The 22,320-nt window shown below is 38.9% G+C and overlaps 2 protein-coding genes across 3 annotated transcripts; both read right to left on the bottom strand.

Annotated features, from left to right (window-relative positions):
- Positions 1-477: 477 nt before the first annotated feature.
- LOC103715467 (calmodulin-binding receptor-like cytoplasmic kinase 2) lies at positions 478-6,363 on the bottom strand. Of its 2 annotated transcripts, none has more exons than XM_008803090.4 (6): positions 5,930-6,358; positions 4,969-5,231; positions 4,597-4,765; positions 4,304-4,393; positions 1,360-1,658; positions 478-1,087 (listed from the first exon to the last, which is right to left on the bottom strand). In XM_008803090.4, the coding sequence occupies exons 1-6, from the start codon at positions 6,195-6,197 to the stop codon at positions 812-814; spliced, it is 1,365 nt and encodes a 454-aa protein (XP_008801312.2). In that variant the 5' UTR covers positions 6,198-6,358; the 3' UTR covers positions 478-811. The 2 variants fall into 2 exon arrangements, with proteins under 2 accessions (XP_008801312.2, XP_026663634.2); XM_026807833.2 differs by having other exon boundaries at positions 945-1,092; positions 5,930-6,363.
- Positions 6,364-20,834: 14,471 nt separating this feature from the next.
- LOC103715481 (plant UBX domain-containing protein 7-like) lies at positions 20,835-21,971 on the bottom strand. Its single transcript, XM_026807839.2, has one exon. It carries the CDS (start codon positions 21,969-21,971, stop codon positions 20,835-20,837), a length of 1,137 nt encoding a protein of 378 aa, XP_026663640.2.
- Between the last annotated feature and the right edge of the window lie 349 nt (positions 21,972-22,320).

Raw genomic sequence — 22,320 nt, 5'->3', positions numbered from 1 at the left:
TCAATATTTAGAAGGATATCCATGCAAAAAAACTCTTTTAAGAATTAGCCACATTTTGACATCATTAAATGCCTATTTTATATGGTTTGTGTTTAGCTTATGTTTTTTTCCTCAATCCACGTATAAATTGTCATCAAAAGTTGACATAACTAACAAGCCATTATGGGTGAGATTGTTTAACAATCACATCTCATGTAAATTGATATCAACAATATATGTGGTCTATCAACCACATGAAAACTATTTATACGAACACAATCTTTTTAAATTGACTTAAATTTTCAATCCAATTCTGCTAGAAACGGACTCAATCAGGCCGAAACCAACTCAAACCCAGCCCCAGGTAACTTCCAGCTAAAGCAGAAGACATTTGGTCATAGATCATTTGTTTCTCTATTTGAAGGAGTATCCTTTGTAATAGACTCATATGAACTTCAAAGACATATTGGAGCCTCATTGGAAGAAGAAACGTGAGGCTGGATGTGCAAATAATATACAGCTTTATCATTTCATCATATGGCCCCTCATTACAGTAACACAGCACAAAGCAAAACATATCAACCAGCATTTTGGAATTATGGTACCTCCCATGTCGATGAAAGCAAACAGAAACTTCCTACAAAGAAAGGATATGCAATTGCCTAACCTATGTACCACAAGTACAATGACAATCCCTCAAAAAAAATTATTTTGAAACCAGTCAAAAGTAAATAGCAGGAACATCCGATCCAGTGTCACATCTGAGCAATCCCAAATTTAATCGAGCTTCTCCAAAGTAAATAGACCTTCCAAGATGAAAATTTTCACCCCATCAGCTCTTCTCTTCCTTGTTCTGGTTTAGATAAGCATTCCTTTGATAGGATGGTTGGGAGAAGGAGTCTGAAAACAAGAGCTTTCTGTAGTCCTTACGTATGCTCCATAAGATTTCTGCACACCTCCTCATGCTGGGCCTGCTCTGTCTGGTCGGAGCCAAGCATTGGAGTACAAGCTCAAGGATCCGTTCTACTGCGAGATTGGTCGGTGGGTTTGGTGATAGATTTGGATCCAATATCTGGATCGCATTGCCTTCTGCAAATTTCTTCATCGCCTGCACTTTCCCAAAGACAAGTAGGGGCGAAAAAGAATTCACAATATAGTTAGCATAACCGCAGCAAGCCATTTTATACCAATCAAACAGAAAAAATTAACTCATTGCACATATGCAAGATCTTATGAGCATCTACGCTGTTGTCATGCAAGTTCTAACAAACTTGGTTTCAACCTTCTTTTTTTTCAGTCAGAGTATGCTTTCAGCTTAATCCAGAGGACTCAGCATTGACTAGAAAGTTAAAGATCTGCATGAAAGAAGCAGATATCTACCCATTTTGCTGTAATCCGTTCTTTGAGTTCCCTTTTTGGTTCTATAGGGCGCCTCCCAGATAATAATTCCACCAGCAATACACCAAATGAGAAGACATCACTCTTCTCAGTGAGTTGATAGGTTCTCAGATATTCTGGATCTAGATAACCTGCAGTCCCTTTAACTTGTGTTGAAACATGGGTAGCATCAGACTCGGTCGCACCAAATCGAGAAAACCCGAAGTCAGCAACCTTAGCACGAAGATTATCCGTTAAAAGGATGTTCGAGGATTTAATATCTCTGTGAATGATAGGATGATCTGCACACAAGCAAATTTTATAAATCAGGCCAGGATTTTTTTTTAATTTAAAAAAAAAGGATCTAAAAGAAGCTCTCAAATTCTATGAACCAAAAAAAAAAAAAAACAACTGGATGTTCGTGATTCAAGTATGGATTCCCACAGTAACAAAAACAAACATTTTGGGAAATCTAATGATTCTAGGAATTCATCTAAATGTAGGGTTCATTACTATGATAGTTTCTCATATATCTTCCTTGAATACCCTAGATTTTTCAGCAGCACATCAACATATAGTCCTACCTGCATGTACTTCCATGATCCCATAAAAGATGCCCTGGTAATTGCTAACCACATTTTGATGGGCGAGGTTGCCATCGCGGTATCGGACCCAACACTGGTATCATCCTATTACATTATTGGTATACGGTTCGGTATGGTATAGCTCGGTGTATCAAGTATTGGTACGGTACGATACAGCATATCAGTATGGTATGGTACTGACAGGTATGGCAAATCTTGCTTATGGGTTCTAGGCTAGGTCAACCAGAAAAGGAAACTAAGAAAAGTTTTATCTGGGAATACATAACATGTTAGCATGAATCATGTATGCAAATGTGGACTGTCATAAACCATTTAAGTATAAATTTAGGGGTTTTTGCATGGATACCCTTCTAAATATAGGATTTTGCGTGAATACCCTTCCAAAATTGATATTTGCATGTATACCTTCATAAAATATTTATTTTGCTATTCTACCCTTTTTTATTCTTATTTTTGCATATGTACCCATGCCATCGAACGCCGTTAAAAAATTAATAGTTTTAAATTAAAATAACTAAAATATTCTTAATGGATAAGCGCGTAAATATAAATTTTTATAAGGATATACAAGTAAATAGAAACTTTACCACGCTTTTGAATAAAAATTTAGACAAATCTAATTAGTTATATCATAATTATGAGGTGCCGGGCGACCCATGGCCTACTAACTAAGTTCGGTCAGAATAGGTGACCCATGACCTACTAAGTCCGTCTACAAGCCAAATTTCATATCACACTATTTTTTGTGGAGATGATTGATTGGACGGAACTTGGTGTCTCGCTGCTTCCCTCTAAGAAGGACATAAAAAATCCCAGACCTTCTTCCAAAATCCAATTCCATTGCAGAAAACTGTCATATGACCCATATTTAATTGAGTGTTCCCTCACTTTCTCCCTTCAAAAGTTAAAAGAAACAAAAACCAAAAAACAGAAGGAAGAAAAAGAAAAAGCCAGCTACCGAGACACCAGAGGTATCACAGTGTAATAGATCGAGAGAGAATCCTGACGTGCTGAGGTTCCTTTGGATTCTGTGAACCTATGCTTGTTGCTATCCTTCCACACTTGAACCCTACTCCCCCTAGGGCTTTTCCTCCTCATTGGCTGGCATTTCCCATCCCTTTAGAGAATAATAAGGCCATGGGAGCAAGCTAACAAGCTCCTAAGAAACCCATATCTCGTTCCTGTCTGCCTTGAAAACCCGCCATAAATTCACTTAAAAACGACCAATAGTACCACCACCCACACACACAAAAAAAGAAGAGACTCTCTTGCTTGTTATCACAAAGCAAACTCATTTCTCTGAGCTTTTGCTGGATTTTAGGTGGCTTTGTGCAGCCTTTATCCTGATTTTGTTTCTCTTTTTCTGTTTCCATTACCACCAACTCAGTGCTGTTAAAGCCACCGACTTAGCATCATTTCTGGTCCTTAGACAAGCCACCTTCTTTCCAACTCAAACCAGCAGTCCTCTCTCTCTCTCTCTCTCTCTCTTCTGGGCCCAAGAGATTCTGAAGCAGAGCACAGCTGTGTGGAGCTCCTGTCTTTTTCTTCTTCTTCTTCTTCTTCTGGCACAAGAACAGGGAGAACGCCCGCGATCGGGATCCCGATACGTGGGGGGCGGGGTGAAAGCCGGGCACCGGGGGAAGGGGGTGGGGAGGGAAGCTAGGGGAGGGGAGGGGAGAGTAAGGAACCGGCGCGGGGGGGGGGTAAGGATAATAACGTTATTTCAAATTTTTTTATTTTATTTTTAATTAATATAAATATGATTTTTTTAACACTGTTAAAACAACCGTTATATTAGGAGTATCTGTATAATAACAGAGTTTTACAAGGATATACATACAAATATTAATTTTGAAAGAATATTCATGCAAAATTTGATATTTAGAAGGGTATCCATGCAAAAAATCCATAAATTTATTAAGTGGTTAGAGTGTAAGCCTATTATGTACCGCAGAGAAGGGGGACAGGGAGGAACTGCTACCCGAAACCCCTATCCGTGGTTGCATTGGGGAAGAAAGCAAAGTGGTTGCCCTGTTTATTGCAGTAGCAACCAGAGTAGGTTGGCTAAATGAAGAAGTATGAATGTGCTTCATAAAAACCACAAGAGATGAGAATGACGAACACTTGGAATTCCTACACCAACTTAGGAAGCAAAAGGCAAGTTTCGATGTAAATCACAGCATTTCTAGCAGAGCAAGAGCAAAAGGAAAAAGAGAATCATTAAAAGGCCCACTTCCTCATGCTCAAACCATGCATAACTATTCTCTATCATCCAACTGACATTTTCACTCATGACTATAGACTCATATGAGCAACAAAAAATCTTAACACTTTAAACAAACCTGAATACATATGAAGATATGTGACAGCATGAGCAACATCAATTGCAATATCCAGCCGTGCAGAGAGGTCCAGAGGTTTTCCACGTCCACCTGAAATTTGTGAAACACATGTCAGCATTCAGCAGGCCAATGTGAAATAATCGAAAGAAATAGCAGCAGACTGATCGAAATACGCTCATGCAATGATACTAATCTTTTAAACATCAACAAAGTTGAGTGACAATCAGAACAGCAAGAAGGGAACCTATAATATGACCATAACAACAAAGACAAACTGTGCAATAAAAACTTACAGTCAAGATGTTCTCGAAGAGTTCCATTAGGGACAAATTCAACAATAATAATCCTCTCATCCTCATATTCCAAAAACCCGTAGAACCTGACCAGATTCAAATGCTCGACACGTGCCAAAATCCGGATCTCATTCTGGAATTCGATGCTCAGATGCTTATCATACACATTCTGCAAAGAATCAAATCTCAATACTGTCCTGTCTCGATTTCTAGTTAACAGATTTTAAGAATAACCACAAGTTGCAACAAGGGAGGGGTAGAACCTATTGCAGGATTTCATAAAGATAATGAAAAAAGTAGAACAAAAATCCATAATCAGATTTGCTCGAAAAGAAAGAAGAGCCATGGAATCCCAAAACAACTGCATTTAACCTTTTTGGCACGTTTAACTGCAACAAGTGCACCATCATCTAGTTGGCCTTTGTAGACTGTCCCTGAGCCACCTTGTCCAATTTTCAGGAGTGGGGAGAAATTCTTCGTCACTTTGTGGATCTCCGCCATGGTGAATATCATACTTCCAGGCTTTCTCTGGGAAGTATCGCTTGGCATACTACGTACGCTGCTGCCTGATCGCCTCCTCTCGGTAGTATAAGAGCTTCCATGGGAGCTTCCATAACTACTACGTGATGGGGTGACTAACAAGAATCGATCAAAAAAGTCAAGTAATGCAAAGCTTCCAGTCCTATTGCCAATCTCTCGGACCCACAGATCAAACTCATAATTTCACCAAAATCAGAAGTAGAATGATTAGATGCATCAAAACAATTAATTCATCACCTTCATATGCTTTACATATATTCCAAGATCATAACAGAAACAACAATAGAACCAAGCTGCCAAAACAAGAAAAATACTCCAATTTCAAAACAAATTTTCTGAAATATTCTTGGTAGAAAAACAAAAAAAAAAGTTGGGGGAAAAAAATCAAAAGAACCTATTTTCCCCGGATTTGAACCAATAACTCTATTTCCTTTAATATCTTCTAGACCTACGAGAATCCTCTTTTGAGCACCAGTTCTGTTGCCATTATAGCATGATCACAACATCAAACTATAAAATTAAAATTTTCAATTGTACGGCAACAAAATTTCAGCTAAACAAGCAGTTATTTGCTTACACCAACAACCATAAGCATTTAATTTTTTTTAAAAAAATCAATTTTCTAAAATTATTCACGTAAAAACAACTACTTTTCCCCAACAGTCTCATGTATTTCCAAATAAAAACAAGAATGCAGGCAAAACGGGAGAGCCAATTTCTGAAAAAACCAACAACTTTCATCCCGATCCGAACCCGAAACCAAAATTTCCTTCAAGGGAGCAAAGAAGCTTACAAGGAGGCGTGAAGTCCTCCGAGAAGTCCCCTTGCTCTGACCTCACAGCCTGTGGGACGAAGCACGACCCGATCGCCCGGGCGGCAATCATGACCGGGTTCCGGCCCGACGTCGTCGCTGACCGCGACGGCGATGACGACGACTTGCAGCCGCTGGAGGATACCAAGGAGACAGGGCTCCGGGAGACGTCCCAGCTGTCCTGGGACCTCCTCCTGGTGGTTTTAGCGTCCCGGCCGCCTCCGGTCGCCGCCGTGGGGCTACGCCTCATCGGGGAGCCGCGGGAAAGACGACGTGGCTCCGTTGGCGGTCAGGCTTGGCGGCCGGGGAATATCTGGGGCTACTCAACGTCCGCCGCTCAGAAGCTTTCTGAGCTCCGGTCGGTGCTAACGGGCGCTCCGGCGCCAATTGGTTGTGCTAACCTGGTCGGGCATGTCCGGTAGACTTTAAGCTGGAGGCTAAAGTCAATGTCAACTCCCACGAAACTTCAGCAAACCATGTGTTGAAGTCAACCTTTTTCGTTGAATGTGGGTTAGCCGTTAGATTTGAATCTATCTTATTTTCTAGTAAATAGATCCAACAGGTTATTTTTCGTGTACAATGCAAATACTTAGAGGTGTCTCTACAATAAACTTCCACTCCACTTTTTAATTTCCAAATTATTCTTTACTGTCTATTTATCAATCATAGAGATCATCTTTTGCAACTAAAATATAATAAAAGAACAAAATTCTGCTCAAATGACAAAGCAAAAAATATATTGTAGCTTCTAGATTGAGTTATTTTCAGTCATAAGGTTCCTAACTTCCTATCTTCTCCAATCCTAGTGTTGCCTTGTACGGTATTTAAGCCAAGAGACTTCAATTACGGTCATGTGTCTAACTATTACTTACTGAAACATGATATACACGAATGTTGTTCGACTTTCTAGAGCGTTTAGCTGCAGTGGTTGCTGTTGAAACTGACATTCGAACGGTTGACTTCCATAACCAGGGTCCCAGGTAACAAATGGAATTTCATTTTCAAAATTTAATTATCTTGAATAGCATGTCAAAATTTGATTGGATGGCAACCTAATTATTCACAATTTCATTTTCTACAGTTGATTTTTCAGTTTAACAAATCATTTATAGTTCATAAAATAAATATTACACACTCATCGGATGATAAATGTGACGTGTGGGTGATTTTGTGGTGGAGATAGAGAGATTTTAGAAATTTTTGAGAAAAAAATTGAGAAGCAATTGATAGCTAAAGTAGCATATAAATAGTTAATTAACTAATTAGAATAAAATTGCATTGTCATCAATTAATGAAGCAATTACTTTGACAGATGTTTCTATGGCTTCTGTTAATAGTTTCCATATATTTATTGAGTAATGCCAAGAGAAATTTTTTGACCACATAGCACTGGGGCTTGTTATGACTCATAGGATTTGGCACAAAGGAGATCGGTTATTACAAAATTTCTAAGCCAGCATCAAGAAACTTTTTATTTGTATAGAACAAGCACTTAAAACATTCGCTTCAATCACATGCTAAATAGCATATTACTCTAGGGAGCTAGCATATTATTCTATGCGTAAGGGTTTGAACTAAGGCCTTCGCATTGTTTACTGGGTGACCCACGGGTCGGAGAAGGTATGAGCAAATTTCTACCCACATCGAACATTTTCTGGTGGAAAGGGAGCCCCAGTGGAGGCTGCTATGCGGGTGAGGTTTCCTCCCCCTCCTTTTTTTTGACCAAAAAAAAATATATATTTTTATAAAAATATTTTTCAGTAATACTTTTGTGGAATACAAGCAAAGTATATGTGCCCTTATTTTGGAGCTTTCCATTATCATTTGATAAATTGGTTACTTTTGGTGATAAATTATTTAAGAATTAGGACTAAATTGAAATGTCAAAAAGGCAATGTGCGGTCCTTTTATTGGCAAGTGGGAGGATACACCTCAAGACATCAAAACCTTGTAGGCAACGGAACCTCATAAGAGAATAAGTTATAATATTAATATTTAGGATGCAATGTTTTTAAAACTGAATCAGACCGGCTAGTTCGACCGGTTGAACTGAGAACCATTCGCCTACCCAATCTGGTTCAAAGGATATTTTAAATTTGGTCCAAATCTAATCAAACTCAGGAGAACCAGACGAACCGGTCAGTCCAATTTGGTTCTCCATTTCCATGCCTTTTTTTTCTTTTTGGGGGCTGGTGTAATCGATCTATCTTTATACTTTCGTCGGAGGCTTCAACATTCCTGCCCGTCTGCTGAATTCCAGTCCTCTTTCGCCATTCTCTGGCTGACCTCGAAGAGGAGAAGAAGATGTTAGATCAGTGCATGGCAAATGGGATCTAGTTTGTTTTCTTTTTTGAAGTCTTCTTGAAACGATAGAAAAATTAAACTGAAATATGAGAAACAAGTGGAGACGAATATGAGAAGGCTAGTGTTCATTTGAAGCCCTTCCAGCCAACTAGTGTTCATTTGAATTTAATGATTCGCCTCTGTAGGATGAGCTGGCATAAAAGAGCTGGAGGTTCTGCACTAACTGATATTAATGGGGATGGGAATGTTGCTTGCAGAAGAGTCCTGATGGTAGTTGATCTATTGCGTAGCAATTAATGAGTCCTTATCATGAGTAGAGGAATTTCTCTGTCACACACATCAATAGGAGAAAAAGAACAAGTATCTTAAGAATTTAAACAGAAATCTAATCTGTTAGGTAGGTCTAACCACAAAACCATCACCATTATAATAGTAACGATGCGTACCAGAATCGAATTGCATGCCAATTGAAAGGGTTATTTTATTGTGTGAACTTAATCAAACAGCATCGTCCTTTTGTTGCAACAGCTATCATTTTATTTCAAATTTGTTCAGTGGGAAGAGTTATCAATTTTCTTCACGACATGGGTAATTCGATCATATTCTGCACCTTTTTTTTTTTTTATTATTTGATAAGAAGGGAGCCTCCCGGCCTTTAGTAAAAAAAAAAAGTTTACAGAAATTATTTATAAAATATTTACAAGAAAGAAAAATATTAAAAAATAATAAAAAACTTTTACAACATGTAGTGGTATGTAAATGACCTATTAAACTATTTAACAAACTTAACAATCTCATAAATACTTTGAAGGATTTTTATATCTTCAATGTACAGCTATATAAGCTCTGCATCCTGATGTGAGTTAGCTTTTTACTAAAAGATAGATCAATGTCTATTTACGTGCGGCATCAATGCTGCAAGGTTATTCTTAAGTTTGAGATGAGGATCAAGCAGTTTATTTAAACACAAATGCTTTCAACTGAAGTAAATTGATAAGAGTTTCTACAAAACACAATAGATCAATAGAATTTAATTTTTTTAAGAAAATTCAAACATGTCACTCCTTCCATACTCCGAATCTCTCAAATCATCTATATGTACAGGTCTCAGATCATTCTTTTGCACCGCAGATGCAATCTCAAAGCGTGACAGTATCCAGCAATGACGTCCCCTCTAGGAATTTACCTGGCGTTTGTCAGATAACGGGCCGACGCTGACACCTGTTTCCCTCTCTCTCGTAACCACAAGCACGTGATGCAGAAATTTAGAACTCGTTTGAAGTCAGTCGTACTTCGTGAAGTTTCTTGAGGCCGCAAGGTAATGTTTCCAGGGAACGACTTTGATAACAGAAGTTTGAATGGCTTTTACATTTTTCTTCAACAAAAAAATAGAAAAGAAAAAGAAAAGGGAAGACCGTCAAGCAAGGACTTCTGGGACATGGATCTCCGTTGTCTGTTTTCGCTGGAAGTATCTTTGGTTTACGTACCTTGGAGGGAAGCTGGTGTGTACATGGACCTTGGAGGGGAAGCTGGTGTGAACATGGAGAGACCACGAGACTTGACCAATTTTTACGTCAATCATATTCAAGCAGGTGGATGGAGCTGGCCTTTTCACTCATCTCAATGGCTGCAATTGCACGAGCAAAGACATGGCGAGGAAATTTCGATGTGGCATCTGCGCACCCTCACGCAACATTTTCAGACTATGCTCATGTGGATTGGAATTCACGAGTTGTCTGTTTGAACATCCTTTTTTTTTTTCAATAAAAAGAAGGGAATAATTCTCTGAATGCACCGTGGAGTCAAAGAAACACATTATATTTTTAGCATGGCCCTGCGCAAGAACGACATGCATAAATTGAAAAATGATATTAAATCGAACCCAGCCTATAACCTATCTGGACTAAAAGGCACTGCATCACGGATCCATTGGGGCTGACTATAGGCCGATCGTGGTGTTTGTGATTAGATTTGAATGGATTTGAACCTTTAGCCTGATGAGGACGTGAGGGCTTGAACGAGAGGAATATGTGAGGATCCGTGAGGGTATGTGTTTAGTTCCACATCGATTATTCGCTGAGTAGATCTTGGGTACTTATATAGGATCAAGGAACTCAAATAATACCTTCTGGCTAGCCTTTTTGGGTGAGTTCTTGGGATATTACAAATGGTATTAGAGCTAGAGATGGCAATCGGGTCGTGCCGGATCATAAACGGATCGGGTCACATGCAAGTCAGATCATAAAATTATAAATTTGATCTCGACTTGTATATTAAACAGGTCAGAAATTACAATATGAATCTGCCATGTTTAATAAACAGATAACCCGATCCGATCCGTTTAACCTATTTAATAAACAGGTAACCTGTTTGGCCAACCCGATCCGACCTGTTTAACCTGTTTAGCCCTATTTATTCTGACCCAATCTATTTAACTTATTTGCCTAACCCGACCCATTTAATCTGTGTTCAAAACTATTAATATTCAGAATTAATACAAGTTTCAGTGTTCAAAAAAGAAAAAAAAAGGGTACAAATAGAAGAAAAAATGAATCATAGAAAATTTCAAAAAAATAATCGGAAATAGGGCCTCAGAAGAGCAGGCCGCCTAGTGTTCTTCGGCACTGGCTGGCAGCCCTAGCATCGTGGTGCTGGAGAAGGGCCGCCATCCGGTCCGGACGGAGTTAGGCGGCGAGGGAGTGGCTCAGGTGGCGGACCGCGGTGCAGGCATCGGAAATGGCCCGGAGGAAGGTCTTGACCGGGAAAGGGGAGGCGGTCTGGAGTGGGGTTGGCAAGGAGCGGCGGTCGAGGGCGGCCTACAGGTCGTGGCAGTGGGACTCGAGCCGGCCGAGCTTGCGCTCTAGCTCAGGAAGGGAGTGCTTGAGACGAGAGGACCCGAGGAGGGCTTCGTCGCGTTTCTGGGTGGCGTAGACTAGCTTTTGGGATAGCTCCGCCGCGACGAGGCGCCACTCGTCGATGGCGGCAGAGGAGGAGGAGTGGACGGCCGCAGAGGAGGAGGAGTGGGGGCTGCGGCGAGCGAGGGAGGGGAAGAGGAAGCGAAGAAGGCGGGCTGGGGAGGGGCTGAGGGAGGAGACATGTTGCTTGAGACCGTTGATGTCGAGCTGGACGACAAAGATCTTCTCCCAGGTGGAGGGCCGACAGTTGGTGCAGGACACCGAGAGGTCGTCTCCGGCAACCTTGGCGTCGTTGGATCTAGAAGAAGACTTCTTCGGAGCCGTCAATTTGGAGGAGGAGGAGGAGGAAGGGTGGAGGAGGAGGAGGAGGAGGAGGAGAAGGGCGAGAAGAGGAGAAGAGAGTAGCCATGGGGAGGTGGACTTGAGGTCTGGAGGAGAGGAGACTCAGCAGAGGGAGAGGGACACTGAACACTGAGGGAATAGAGGAATAGAGCTTGGTGGCGTCATTTTACAAACTCTAATCCGAAAATCGGGCAGAAATCGGGCTGAGGAGGGGAGTTGGGCCGAGGCGGTGAAATCGGGCCTAGGCGGGGAGTTGGGCCGGCTCTGGGCTTTATCTTGTGGGTTGTGGCCCTTATCTATCAGCCCAACACTTAATCAGGTTATACGGGTTAAACGGGTCAGACATCTAAAATCTGTATCCGACCCAATTAATAAACAGGTTAAACAGGTCAACTTGTTTACGACCCGAACTTGTTTAGGCCAAACTCAAACCTGTTTATGGCAGGTCGAACACGGGTCAAGTTGGTGGATCGAATCATACTTTGCCACCCCTAATCAGAACCAATACCATAACCTGCCAAAAGCTAAAGGCTTTGTTAGAAGCATGCGCTTATGAAGTCCAGTTTATACAACGTAGATTATGTTTAGCTTAATGTAGCTCAGTTTTTTTTTTGGGATCATTTTCCCCACTTGTATCCCAAACAAAAAGAAAACATTCGCCATGTTTGTTATTGGATTTGATGAGATTTACGTTTGCTTGTGTGTGCATACATGTTGTTGCACGTGAGAAACTTATAATGACGGTTTGGTGTAAACATCATGATTATGGGGTATTGTGTATGGAAGCACAAGTTCTTGTAGGAAAGTTTGTGGTTGGTGTGATAAAGGTAATATAAAGTTATAAAAGACAAAACTAACATGTGAGTTGATTGGAGATAACCAACCAAAAAGGTTCTAAGAATATTCATGCAACTTTCAATCAGTTAACAAACTTGCTAGAAAGAGAGATGAAAGAATCTTTTTAAACAAAGCAACTAGAGCATTCTAGGTTCCAACCTTGAACTTTACAAGGACTGGTCTATTTTGTGCAATCAAAAACAACTACTTGATTTCTCTAAGGTTTGATTTTCCTAGAATTATGTGGCTTTATAGATTTTCTTTGTTCCATTATTTTATTGAATTATTGGATTTTAATTAAGATTGTGCAATTCAGATGTCGACTTGTTGTGTTGCTGAGAGTGGCTTGTAGATTTTAATAAGCAGCGTACGGATGTGTGTGTAAGGTAAGTTTAGAATTTTGTTACCTATATTCCTACTTGGATTCTCCTTGAAGCACAAATATTCAGTGAAAATCTAGTGAGATTCAACTATAATTAGTAATATCAGATATGAATTCTTTAAGGATAGTTGAAAGCTCGTTATTTGAGAATAAATTAGCTAAAGATTCAAAAATTTAAAAGAATATATAGAAATACATAGAAAATATAAAGTGTCTCATACTATGCTACAAAGCATAAGTGTATCAAAGCATTGCCTTACACCCTTTAGTCAAAATACAGTGAGCCTAAATATATTGAAGGATTTGAAAATGTAAAAGAACAAATAATAAACAATAAAAATACATATGGAGAAATATGATAAAAGACACACCTATATGTAGGGCTACAAGTGGGTTGGGTTGATCCATGCTCCGATCTATTTAGACCCAATCTGGCCTGTTTTTAAGGACTAATAGGGCCATGTTGGGTCGAAATCTTGGACATGTTCTATATTCTGAATCAGGTATGGGTTTTTTGAATTTGGACCCGACTCGACCCGTTGACCCTATTATACATACAACTTGAGATTTTATTTGGTTTGGTCAATTAACTATAGTATTATACTGTTGACCTCATCTTCATAAACATATCATGGCAGAACATCAAGCTACCAATATTATGATCATCTTTATCTGTGGTGTTCACAAGTACTTAATTTCTATTTCAACTGACTGTGTCTCTGATTATGCTAAAGTATCATGTTTTTGATGATTTTATTTTCATTACTCATACTTGAGTTAGCTGTGCGGAAATTTTTAACTCTTATAGTTATATTGTTGCTTTATTTTATTAGTCAATCCTGCAGAAACTGATCTGGTTACAGTGTGAATTAAAAATAAGAGACTTTATGCATTGGCTAATTTGAATGTTTTGTCATGATGTTGGCTCCATGTAATTTGTATAGGTTTTTTTGTTGCTAGAGAATATCATTAGCTATATTTCAAGTGAGTGGTCAAAGAGCATGAGTGGTCAAAATATTTACTTACATTCTCTAGCTAGATTTTTTTTTTTTTTTAAATGGTTCTTCTCACAATGGTTTTAGTTTAGAACTTTTCTAATGGTTTCTGTGCTCACATTATGAGAAAAGCTTGTAAGAAACGGTACGTTGTTACCCAAATTTCTGTTCATGCAATTTCTGTGCTCACATTATGAAAAGTCTCGATCTAACAAGGCTTGAATTTAATTGATACGCTCAGATGGATATCTTCGCCAACCTCATGACTATTGACTAATTGTAGAAAATGTTGTTCAACTGTAGATATCTTCTGTTCTGCTGGATATGCGGGTGCAAGACCATTGAAATTTTAAACCTTATGCATTTTCTGTTTGAATTTTGCATTTACTTTAAGATGTTTGAGTGAATATATGCTTCCACAATCATTTCCCTTTGGCACAATAGATCAACTATTTTGAAAATCTCTTCGCCCAAACACTTGTGCTAAAAGTTGGTTGAGTTTTTTTTTCTTTTTACCCAGACCAGCCTTGGACCAAAATTTTTCAGGTTGGGGCCAGGTCATGCACGAACTTGACTCGACCCAAACAACCGATTGAGTCTAAAATTTTGGCCATATGGGAACCTGATGGATTAAACGGTGAATCTGAGCCTCTAGTTTGTCCAAGATTTCATAGTTTTAAGCTTTCTTGTATTTCTTTACTATGATTTGGCTCTTCTGGTGTGTTGTTTCTGTGGCTTCTTAAAGAACCGATAGGATTTTGAGATCCCTGCCTCTCAAATTTTTTGTTTTGGCTTTGAAAATTAGGAATTTCTTTTTCTTTTGGATTAGGATTTTGGCCGGAATGAGGGGCTCAGAGCGATCGGAACTGTTCGGTTCTGGACGGTTCCGCCGACTTTACTTTCATCATTATCTGATATAGTTAATATTTGAAGAAAAGGGCCAATGGAATAGTTTTCTAAAGTATTGATGTCTGACAAACTTTCTTTTTCTCAGTATGAGATGTTGGAGTATCATTTTATTGCTTATCGTAATGTACCTATACTGTAACTATATCCATTTTTTTGTTTGATACCTAAAGATTCAAGGGCAAAAAGTTATCGGTTCATCGTGAAGTAGACAAGTTTGGACCTTTGGCAATATGCTCAATTCATTAATTAGCGTATTTGGTGAAAAAGGAAAAATCAAACACTAAATCCTTCTTTTAAAAATTATCAAATTAATTATCTTCTTTCCAAGATCAAGAGCCTGAGCCACTTCTTTGAGGTGGATACATATGGCTTGCGGCAAACAGGAACTTACCTTTACTGTTGCCATCCACGCTTAACCCCCTGATCCACCTTGTCGTCTTTCCCACCTCTTTCTCCCTCATTTTCTTTTGCTTCTGTTTCTCAAGTCTATTCTTATTTTACCTCCCTCTGTGCTTCTTCCATCTCTTCCCATTTGCTCTTCTTTCTCTTGTCTCTCTCATAAGTCCATTATCTTAAAACATGACGATTGATGGCTCTACCTCCCTTACTTTCAAAACAAAAAGAAGGGTCTTTTTTAGTTTGGAATTTAATTAGCAAACTGTATAACTAGCATTATAGCGAATTTTATGTCCAAAGTTAATTTTTTAGGAAGATTATAGGTGCCAGAAGGGCATATATAAGTTCTGATGGGTGCCTATAGATTGAGGCACCTAAAAAAGAGTCAAAAGTATGAAAACTAATGATTTTTTAAGGGTTCCAGAAATAGGAAAAATTGAAAAATTATAATTGTTCTTCATTTTTTGGTGGAGCAATATCATCTGCCATTGCTACTGCCCATCACCACCACCACCACTGTCTACAGCAGCAACTACTTTTACTTGCTAATCTCCATTAGCTTATCATTGCCTGCAGTAGTTGTGGATACTTGCTACAACTGGTATCAGGGGTCACAACTGTTGCTGGCTTTGGGAGGAAAGAAAAGAAACAGGAAGAGGGGGGAACATATGGGAGAAAAGAATGGAATGGAAAGGGGAGAAGACAGGAAAAAAATCTAACATGTTATCTTTCAGTTTTTGCCTTTTTGCTGGATTCCACTAGTAGGTTTCATCTATCGTCTGTGGATTTGCACTCGTCATGGTTCTTCAGCTACTCTGTTTAGCATGCCTTCTTAATGTGCCACTTCAAACACCTGGTTAAAGCAACCAAGATAGTACCACCGAGGTTGTAACACGGTGGGAACGGGGATTTGATTCCACCGGAGTGGCTAGATTCAAAATGCACGGGTGTTGATTAAATGTGGGGACCGGATGCCCTCCGCCTAATTTGTTTGGTGGAATCGCTATCCGGTTTGCCGGTTGCTTAGGTGGTATTGGTGTGACGTACTCACACGTGGGGCTTTCCACGGATGAAGATGATATGAGTAAAACTTGTCTGTCCGTATCAAACATTCTCCAGTCGGGAGGTGGCCCAGTGGAGGTTGCTACGCTGGTGAGGTTCTCCTCACCCCCCCCCCCCTCTTCCCTTTTTTTTCCAAAAAAAAAAAAAAACAACCAAGACAGTTGAACCCGAGCCGGGGGAGTTGGTGGCCACTAGGTTGCCCAAGTCCTAAGAAAGGTGTCCACTGAACATTATTAGGATATGTTGGGCAATTAGGTGGTTGCTTGAGCATTTCCAGAACACGGCGATATTAGAATAAAACATCATGGTCTCTCTAGAGACATCTGATAAAATTATAGCTAAGCATGATGATGTGTTAAAAGAACAAAATTTGGATCTCAATTAAATATAGAATTAACCAAATTAGCACAAACCTCATTTATTTTGAATTTTTTATGAAATTTTTACTAATATATGGCATAATTACTGAACTCAAACCTGGACATAACCGTATACCAATGGTAAAAGTTCTATGGCGATGTGTAAATTAAACTAGTTTATTATATAGTGAGCCGCATATGGATTTGAAAGTATGAGAGAACCAACGATCACATAAATGCCTACATAAATCTTTTATTGAACATGGCATGAGATTTTAAAAAACAAACAGTTAAAATTATTAATCTCAGACAGATACAAGGATGGTAGAATAACTTTTCATACAAGGTCCAGATTTCATTCATCAACAACATGAAAATAGCTAACTTATAATGTTGTAAGTCATATGAGCCACATGGAAGAAGAGATAAATGTAAGTCATAATCAAGAACTTCTGCAGGGATCATCTTTCCCTTCACAACTTAGATCATTTGACAAAGAATATCTATTTAGGCGAAGGCCTTCTCCATCTAATTTTGTGGATCCTCATTTCTGATGAAATCCACATCCTTTCAAAGGAGAGCCAACACAAATTTATTAGATCTGGCTGTTTTTTATTCTTTTTTCAACCATTTTTTATACCTGATAGGCCAACAAGAGAAACACAGGAAAATCAAAAGAAAGAAACCTAAGTTCTATTACACATTATTTAAGTAACTTGTGCTATAATTTCATCCCTCTAGATTCCAATCAAAACATGGCAACATTCTCCTTTGTATACATATTTTAAGAAGAAATTATATGTATAACTTTAATTTTTTAAGAACACATACTCCCTTTCAGTGTGTATGTCTGCTGCATCTCTCCAATTTTTTTTTTTTTTGCACCTAGAACCTGGTTCCAGTCCTAAAATGTTTTTCCAAGCATTTAAATATGCTACGCTGCAATTGTGTATAATTTGATATACATGTTTCTCTAAAGTGTTGATAACTCTATTAGACCTTCCTTTCAACAGCTACTCTATTAACTATTTTTACAATAATATCAAATTTATACGTGTTGATGTTCTTAATTTATTCCCATGTTGATCCCCACTTTTTCAAACTAATCATAGTTTATCAGATGGTTATGTCAACCTTATAATATTATTATTCTAGATAGGTCCCAATAGTTTCAGCTTTCAGCCTTGGCAAACAGGACGATGTGACAGATAATAAAATAGGGAGCTTCTTTAGGACTATTTTGGTTAAGTCTAGTCTACCGTAGAATGAAAAAACTCTTCGTTCTTAATAACTTTTCAGCTTGTCTTGCTGCACCTCCACATCCGTGGTCTTCATTTTTTGACATCTTTTTAAGTAAGAGTGAGGCATGGATAAGTGAAAAAGAGATCTATTGAAAATCTATGATCTCATTCATTTCTCAATTATCCTTCATTAAGCTCCATCAAATATCACACATTTTGAATTTCTCAAAATATAACACTTGGCTTATCTGTTGAATTTTCTTTTTTTAAGAAATTTAGAGTTAAAGTTTAATCTTTTGTCAATACCTAATTACATTTCTCTGTATTTGACCCTTCAGCTTCTAGTTTATATGTGTGTGGGCGCGCGCGCACAGATGCATGTTCTTTCCTGCATGTCCATGTACGCATGTGATGCATGCATGTTTCATCTTACAAAAAAGTTGCACTACTTTCATCTTGATTTGTGAGTTCATTTTAGCACATGATCAGCTTGGTACATTAATGTGATTATGATGAACATGCAGAAGACTCAGTATGATAATCCTTTCTCTCTTTTTTCATACAAGGTGAACCTTTGCCTGTTTGTATGAGCATCATATTATGATTCCTTGTGAGAGTAGCTTTCTTCAAAAAAAAAAAAAAAAAAACTGAGATCCATTGGTATATTTAGAAGAGTTTATGAACAGCAGGTGCCTCCAGTTTTTGTTTCAGTATGATAGCGTGTCTTTCAAAAAGAAGTGATCTCGTTGTTCATTATATAGCAAATTATGAAGGCAATTACCCATTATATCCAGGAAGAGAAAGAGATGGCTCATCTGTATGAGCGTAGGAGGTTTCCCTACCCAGGTAACAAGGAGGCGATTGAGGAATTCATTAAAAGTGCAGGCACTATTGGCACCACCATTGGACCCAAAGGATTTATAGATTCTAACAAGGATTCTGTTAACATGCAGAAACAATTGCAGTCAAATTTATTTGAACAGGAAGCTCAGAAGCTATGGTTCCACTTATGGAATGAGGTCATATCAGAGCTCCAAGAGAAGGGTTTTGATGTTGAGTAAAGATGCTTAACCGAACAAAAAAGATTGAAGAGGCCTAACAAATGCAAGCAGAAGACCAAGTATTCACCAAACTATTTGAAGGAGATATTACTAATATTTTGGTTTTGCATGTGCCTGTTCAGTTTCTTTTTCTTTGCTTCATTAGTGTTTTAGCTTGGTGGGTCAAATTTGGTATGGCATGAAATGAAACTTATTGTATTTAAGTTATTTACCATATTGCTCTCCTGCAAGAACAAAAGCAGAACTTATAATGTTGCTCGTTCGCCATTATCAGAGCCTAAAATTGACAGTGGATGTATATTGGTAAAATGTGGATTCTTTTGCCTATGGGGTGGAAGAGCAGTAGGCTACATAAGCAGATGGGCTAGCTCTGTTCTATAACTCCCCATATTCTAGTGAAGGTGAGATTAGTTCAAAGTCTCTTAGTACAACTACCAGAGACTACTTCCTTGATTGGGTACACCTTTATGCATTCAATATTTGTCAACTGCTCTTGTCTATCTGTGATTTCAACTTTGAACAGCTTTCATGCACTATGAAGCACAATGAATTTGATAAAACTAGAATGTCACACTTGCAATGAATGCATTTTCCTTTTTTTTAAGAATGATGAGTTTTATCAGAATAAATTGTCAATGCTAGAGAAAAGCCTCAGACCTTTGACATTATAGTTAACAATGCTTGGGCTTTAGAATAGGGCAAAGAAAGGAGATGAGACACCGATAGTAAGTTTAGCAGCTTGGTAATGGTATATCATGGGTGGATTGCAGGTTGAACACCAATTTCTGAAAGCATTAAACTGAGCAGACCTCCGAATATTTATATGCTCTTTTTTTGCATGATTTCAAGAACTTAACTCTAATTTTGGGCTAAGGAGCAAGCTAGTAAGGAAGTCAATTTTTTTAATTTTTAGTTTTTGTGTTTGGAAAAAAGTGTCAAAAACGACCACCATGCATGGCATAAGGTATAGGCCCTGATGAACCAAATCTAAACTGGTATACAACTCGGCCGAATTTTATACACCCGGCTAGCCCTGCCATGTGTAATTTGCTGCAAGACAGTCCGGTCAGCTTGCATGGTGATCGAGTAGAGGAAGGAGTTTAAGAAACGATATGAGAAAAAAGAACGAAAAAAATGATTAATAAAAATTTATACAATTCAGAAAATAGGAAACATTATATACAATATTCCAAATTTAATATATATCTACTATCCAAATTATTCATTATTTAAATTTTAGACTTCGTTAATTAATTAATTAATCCGCTGCTTGATTTATAATATGATGATGATTTACATGTTTGGGAAGAGAGTTTTTTAGAAATATGGGATAGTTGTTGCGACCTCAGCTCACGATTTTAGGTCGGGGACGTGATGTTAATTGTTTGGAAAAGTTCTTCGAGCTTCATTGTATTAAGTAAATGCTAACCACAGCTTGATGGCTTCATTAATAAAGGGTTTAGTTCTCTAGTGAACTAATAACAGATCAATAACTAGATGAAGATCAAAAGGCTAAGCTAATAGAAAGATGAATACCGGGGCAAATATCGAACACTGCGTACTCACTCCAGGATTCCCATGTTCCTGTAATGTTGACAATGCGGCCTCCTAACCTCTTCAAGGAATTGTTGCTCTTTTAATAAAAACAAAAGATAATTATTACCTTTTGATCAACCAAAAGTCTTTCCTTTTCAGAAAAAAGAAAGAAATTAAAAAAATCAACAAGTCCTCCGAAAAGAATCATAACCTCCGAATAACTTCATATCGAAAGATGGGAATTCCAGCTTTTTTTTTAAATTAAAAGCTTATAATAGTAATCTTTACAATAGGATCCTTTTTTCACACACCTTTTTCTTCCACTAATAACTAGAACTAGCAGTACTTAGGTAGCAGTAGCGTCCTAAGACCACAACTACTGAACAAACAAACAAAAGAAAACATGAACTTTTTACTACATTACCAGCTCAAAAAACACTTTGTACCACGTAGTATATAACTCTAACTAAGACCACACCTACAAAACTAACAATAACAAGACACCGTGAACTTTGCACTCCTAAAAACCGAAACCAAGTAATCTCTTTTCATTTCCAAACCATTGAAATCATGGAATTTGAGAAGCCTGCTTCTTCAAAGGTGAGGTTACTTTCATATTCCAGGCTATTCGATCCACCAGAAGTAGTTTGCACGAACCGAAACCGACGCATGTTGCCTTCCTCCAACCCAGAGGAGCAGAATGACCAAAGCAACTTTATCGGATCGCTACGTAGAAAATTTCTCTGCAATCTCCGTCCATCAGGGAGACGAATGGCCACTCTACAAGTAACCCCCTTCTCACCTTTGGGTTCTTCGGGAAGATGGAGATACTCCAACTTTGCATTCATGCTAGCCTCCATAATATCTTTATCAGCACCGATTCTATCACCTGCGGATGTACCTTCCGTGGAAGCTGCCTCTCTTAGACCAAGCTCAGTAGCGTGAACTGATTGCTTACGAGAGAGAACATCATGATGCTCCTTTGGACCGCCATCCACAAACGGGAGCAGATCCTCTAACAATGCATCCGCTGTTCTCATGCCGCTCCATGACCTCATCTTCTGTCCGGTGATGGGATCGATGACGAGAATTGCAGGTGACGAGATCAACTTGTAGTAGGTGCAGACCTTCTTCCCCCCATCAGTGTCGTGGTTCGCTTGCCAGAAGACAAAATTCGCCTGAATCATGTGCACCATCGTTTCGTTCGACCATGTATCCCGGTTGAGCATGTGGGAACTGAATTCCTCCATGTTTTGCAGGTTTACAAGCAGCCACCTATTTTCACTACTGGCCGCCACCTTGGCGTCGTGGAAGGAACCATGATATATGAGACAAGATGGTGGACGGAACAATGAAGCGAGAATACTGCAGTTTGATTCGCCACCCTCCGATTTCCAGACACTCGATTCCGCATCAAAACATTGAGAGAGGAGAGAAGGGGCAGGACCATACAAAACCTCTCTCTTCAATGGTATTGGAGGCCGAACTCCGTCATCTCTTGCTCTATCGTCGGAGAAGGCAGTACCAGGCTCGCCGCCGGCGAAAAATAGCTCGAAAGCATCCTCCAGCCTCCAGTTGGTCGCCTGCAGATAGTTGATGGCGGCGTCAGAGGAGAAGCCCGTGGCGATCTCCAGGAAAGAAGAAATTAAAACTTCCTTCTCGCTGGAACTCGGAAAGTCTTCCATGGGATGATCAAGTTTCGTTTTTCTGATTCTAACTCCACAGGATGCTGGGTACGGGTACATATATATAACTATTTTAGAAACAGCTATTCCTTATTCGATTCAACTTTTATATGTTATAGGAGACGAACTTCCCCAGTGTTCCTACTTTAAGTCAATTCCTAATTCTAAGGGGATTCGAAATTGGACCTGCAGCGAGTAGGGTTGGATCGGGATTGGCTACCCCACTTCAAATTAATAGGTATCTGCATTGGGTCAAAAGGAAGAAGTCTAATTGATTCCTCTTTAGATTGGACAGAATCGGGCTTAATCCGTGTTTGAATTGGATCGATATTCCTACTTCGATTCAGCT

The sequence above is a fragment of the Phoenix dactylifera genome, chromosome 2 (assembly GCF_009389715.1).
Source record: "Phoenix dactylifera cultivar Barhee BC4 chromosome 2, palm_55x_up_171113_PBpolish2nd_filt_p, whole genome shotgun sequence".
Lineage (NCBI taxonomy): Eukaryota > Viridiplantae > Streptophyta > Magnoliopsida > Arecales > Arecaceae > Phoenix > Phoenix dactylifera.
This window is presented reverse-complemented; position numbering and strand designations above follow the sequence as displayed.